We start from the raw sequence: 5168 nt of genomic DNA, 5'->3' as shown, positions 1-5168 counted from the left end.
GTTGTAATATTATGCATAACTATTATAATAGGCCTTAAATATGACTTATAATACGAATACTAATACTAACACTTACAATAATATTAATAGTAATTTAAATGTATTCTAATCTCATTTATTTCATTCATGTTGAGTTATCATATTATTCCACAACGTCCCATATAATATACGGAAATAGTTTGATATTCAGACTGAAAAATAAACTAAGAGTTGATAATAAAAAAAAATGAAATGCAGAAGTAGGCTACGTCACCGAAATATATTATGTATCATTCGTTCCTGTATGCAGATGGACCCGTCGGCTGTCTTTCAGAACGGAAGCAAAATAAAGCATCATGGCACCGCTAGCTCGAGGACCGGGAGGACCGGGAGAGAGATTTGATTCGAGATGAAATATCTAGCTGATGATGTAAAAGGTCCCTTTCGCGTGAGTTATGACCCGGATTTGGCTAGGCTGAGAGGGATGCATGCTGCTCCTCTCTCCCCCTCTCCTTCCCTCTCCTCCTCTCCCCCTCTCCTCTTCTCCTCACCTCACTCCCCCGCCCTGAAGGAGTATATCATCAGTCCTGATATATTGCCTAGATCCATATTGCCTTCAGAAAATAAAGGCTCATCCAAAACCATCGCTTTTGGTGGAGGAAAATGCACTTTCTGTACTAACTAGTAATTACTTCTTAATCCACTGCATAGCATAATTTTACCAATTGCAGAATCATTGGAATAATTTCCAATATTCACATTGGAAACGTTCAAAGTATCTATCTTCTAAAAAAAATCACACATACTTTATTACTGTAATACTATACTTAAATACGCAATGCGATTTAATCCCCCATTGACGGCACACTCTCTCTTGCTCATTTACCGTAAAGCCTATTCTGGTATCTCACCCCAAGACTAATTTAGACCCAAAGATGATAAGAGCGCAACCCGTTATAATTCCAACCGGCTCCTCCTCCTTCAAACCATGTATTGTAATTATTGGGAGCATCCCACTCGCAAAAGCCCTGCACTGGACTGCAACATAGTCAGAGAGTGAAAGGGAGAGGGCGAAAGTGCCAGTGGGGACATAATTGATTACGTCCTAATCAATATTAACTTGTTAGTCAGTTGTTGCTGCAACTTCTTTGGACCTCGCCATTTTCAGGGAGGCACAGTTCTCCTTCGGATTGTCTGTACGTATTTTTGTGGAATATTACTTTCAAGAAGATATCCCGGTTTGGAATTAGGAGGGCTTTTTTAAATGTTTCTTTTTGCAAGAAGGTTTTCAGCCATGGCGTGCATTTGGTGACTGTAAATGTGAATGTTTCTTCGATAGGGTTCGATATAATTTGATATCTGTGTTTGTTGTTTTCGTTAGCAATTCAAAAACATTTTAAAGTTAGCTAGCGTAACGACCAACGCACTGATAATGACATCCAAAGAAGTCGCCGAATGTGATGCGGTCGAGAATAGGAGGCGAAGTCCGTTGGACCATCTTCCTCCGCCTGCAAACTCGAATAAGCCACTGACACCGTTCAGTATCCAAGACATTCTCAACAAACCCTCCGTGAAACGAAGTTACACCATTTGTGGGACAGCACACCTGATTTCGTCGGCTGAGAAGCACCGTTCGTCCAGCATCTCTGCTCTGGCCAACCGAGCACTGCTCACACAAACCTCACCACTCTGCGCCCTGGAAGAACTAGCCAGCAAAACCTTCAAGGGGCTCGAAGTTAGCGTGCTACAAGCAGCTGAAGGTAAATATGATGGTATTTATGGCCTTCTAATCATTAAATCGACATTACTTTCATAACAGTGCAATGCACAATTTAAAGGGAATTTATTATTTTTCATTTGATCTGTGAAAATATAATGAAGTAATATTGTATCTAAAAAAAATAGGCATTGAACATTAGGATTTAAACATGATTGTTGGCCAGAAACTGTTACATTGTATCTCTTCTGTGAGTAATTTGGAAAGGTGAAAAAGAGGCTATTCGTGAATTTACCAGCTGGAATTGTGCAATTGTTCTCTTTATGATGAATGCATAACATTACGACTACGTTTATATTTGGTATATAGGCTAAAATAACTTAATACAAAATATATAATTGATTTGAGGTCAAATGTCTCAGAATATGTTTAAATTGTTTAAATGCAGAGTTCAACGCCCTGCAGAGCCAATGCCATAGCAGCAGGAGAATAACACCAACATACGACTTAACATTTTATCTTTGTTTGTGCAGGGAGAGACGGAATGACACTCTTTGGGCAAAGAAACACCCCGAAGAAGCGAAGGAAGTCCAGGACTGCCTTCACCAACCACCAAATCTACGAATTAGAGAAAAGATTCCTGTATCAGAAATATTTGTCACCCGCTGACCGAGACCAAATCGCCCAACAATTGGGTCTAACGAACGCCCAAGTCATCACGTGGTTCCAGAACAGGAGAGCCAAACTAAAGCGAGATCTGGAAGAGATGAAGGCCGACGTGGAGTCGGCCAAAACTATAGGTGACGGTATTGTACCTCTGGAGAAACTCGCCAAGCTCGCTGACCTCGAGAAATGCGCCAACGGAACACTCGGACATCACCCGCGAGCCGATTCTCCCGCGCAGAGCGGCGGACGAGAGTACGAGCTCGCTCGCAAGCTGCGGATGTCCCCCCTGTCGCCGTTTTCAGACCACACAACAAGTAAAGAATGCTCAGAGGACGACGAAGACCTAGAAATTGATGTGGATGACTGATTGCGCAGTGGGATAATGAAATACAAAAATGACGACAACAAGCAGTAACAATCCTTACTACGATTGCAACTTTTCCCTGCTGATATTCGTACATCATCTCAGAACATTTACTAGTCTGTTGTGACTTTTGTATCGGCACACAGATATTCACAGTAAGCATGAACAGTACAACAAATAGCATATGCAGTGCTATATCCATTTGTATTCATCAGCAGTCGGACATTTTCCTCTTCAAATGTCAATGAAAGCAATATAGGTTTCATAATCAGAACTAAAGATAATGCTATTATTTTGAAACATTTAATTGTCTATCAGACACACACACCTCTTTGAGTTATTTATCTCTCTCTCTCTATCTCTCTCACACACACACACACACACACACACACACACACACACACACACACACACACACACACACACACACACACACACATACACACACACACACACCTATTTTAGTTATCTCTCTCTTTCACACACTCACACACTGATCCTTGTTCATATTTATGTAACACCGTGTCATATCTTAAAGTATGTCAGTTTTATGAAATATTTTCGATAGGTTTTGCATGTTGAAATGCATGTTTTGTTTTGTTGATCATATCTATTTATTGTTCCTTTTAAATTATATCGAGTTCTTCTCGAGTTCAGACCGTTTGTACACAGCGTTTACATAATTAGCTAGTCATATTTACACCCACCATAATCCGTATGCTGCATTGCATGATACGAAAGGCAAATTCAAAGGATCAAAAACCAAGTTATGCGTTTTATAGAGAAATGGTCAAACTAAGGTTATAAAAATACAAAATACTGCGGTGATATTTCGACATGGAGCTACAGTTACTGGACCGTATGAATATATTCATTTGTTTGGATACAATAGAGTGCTCTATGGTTGAATAGATTTGTTTTGTTTTGTACACCTGTAAGTGCCTTTCTAAAATCAGGACAGTATTTGAAAACCAATGCACATTCTGTAATGTATATACTATGGAAATAAAATGGCTTTTCTCAACGCGCTGTTTGTGTCATTATTATACTGATAGATTATCATTTCGATTTTAAGTCCTAGTAAAAATGGTGACTATATGTAGAATCAAGGGGGGGACTGAAATCCTTTATGAAGCGAATTCAATGCAGGCCTATATTATGGACGTTTAGAGTAGCCTATTTAGCAACCATGATCCCTTTTAATGCTTCAATATTTTTTGTTCCATTGTGTCCCATTTGTGAGGATACTCGAAACATTTTGTGGCTCAGCCATCTCACTCTCTTTCAAACTGCTAAATGCGTGTCTTGGCTTCTTGACCCGGCAACGTGTTTCCCCATTCGGGACGAAATTTATGTGAGAATCGCAAATCTGGTGCTGGGGGAGAAAAGAGGGTCTGGGATGCCACAAAAACACAAAGTTTTGGGCCAGTTTTCCTGAGCCTTTATGGGTGTTTTTTTGTTCTGCGGGGCTGCGGGACGAGGCCATAATTTTGAGCGTAAAGCATGAAAACTGGGGACAAATGAGATGCCTTCCCCGATGTGACAAGTCACAATGGAGCCCGCCCGGTCTCCCGCAGGCAGCAATGCTGAGACAAGTGTGTCCCACCGCACAAAAAGGACTCAAACGTTTGGAGGCCATATGGTTTTTGAATTTTCCTCACAATTTCAGACAATTTGATGGATTGACTTAACCCTCCTTTTAAACTGTTTAACTCCCCGCGAACAAAGGCCGTAATGCATACACAGGCCCTTCTCTTCACGAGGGCATCTGCGACCATTAATGTCTAGCCTCTTTTCTTTGCCTTTTTAGCCTGGCATTTGGAACAAGTCAATGAATTACAATGAAAATGGCTCTCTTTTTTTGTCCAGCCACTTGTCTTTCTTCCCTTTTTAAGCCCTGAAATAATATGTTTGACTTTTGTCCAGGAACGTTTTTCTAAACAACAAAATGCGGCACATTTTGTGTGAGAGTGTTTTTCATGTTAAGTAGCCCGAGTCATAAAGAGTTTAGAGTGTGACAGTTATGCCAAAGTCTAGTTAAAAGGAGTCTTTCGTTGCTTTTCTTCTCATGTCTTGTTCTTCTTCTCTCTTTATTTCCTTTGTCTTTGCGGAGTTTAATGAAGCTGAAAACATGGTGATGTGAGAAAAAGTAATAAAGAAAAGCTTTCTTTTTGATCTAGACGAGCCTTGTTTAACCCTCCGTCTTTTTAAGGAGGGGATTGACGCTGCTAAAGAGGGCTTTTCTTTTCAATACTTTTTGGAAGCTGTTCGCATGAGTTTTATCATCCAACTCTATTATAGCCTATAATGTGTGATATATATACAATTTGTAGGCCTATAGTTTCTCATCTTTACTAAAATAAATGGGTAGTAGGCATAAAAGGCTAATGCTAATAATAATAATAATAATGTTTTCTATATTTGTTATTTTTCAATTAGCCT

At 39.8% G+C, this 5168-nt stretch overlaps 1 protein-coding gene across 1 annotated transcript; it reads left to right on the top strand.

Moving 5' to 3' along the window:
* The first annotated feature begins 1030 nt into the window (after nucleotides 1-1030).
* LOC109877963 (transcription factor LBX1-like) lies at nucleotides 1031-3750 on the top strand. Its single transcript, XM_020470199.2, has 2 exons — nucleotides 1031-1739; nucleotides 2230-3750. Exons 1-2 carry the CDS (start codon nucleotides 1412-1414, stop codon nucleotides 2727-2729), a joined length of 828 nt encoding a protein of 275 aa, XP_020325788.1. The 5' UTR covers nucleotides 1031-1411; the 3' UTR covers nucleotides 2730-3750.
* Nucleotides 3751-5168: the final 1418 nt, after the last annotated feature.

The sequence above is a fragment of the Oncorhynchus kisutch genome, linkage group LG20 (genome assembly GCF_002021735.2).
Source record: "Oncorhynchus kisutch isolate 150728-3 linkage group LG20, Okis_V2, whole genome shotgun sequence".
In the NCBI taxonomy this organism is placed as follows: domain Eukaryota; kingdom Metazoa; phylum Chordata; class Actinopteri; order Salmoniformes; family Salmonidae; genus Oncorhynchus; species Oncorhynchus kisutch.
Note: the sequence above shows the minus strand (reverse complement) of the source record. Positions and strands in the feature narration are given on the sequence as shown.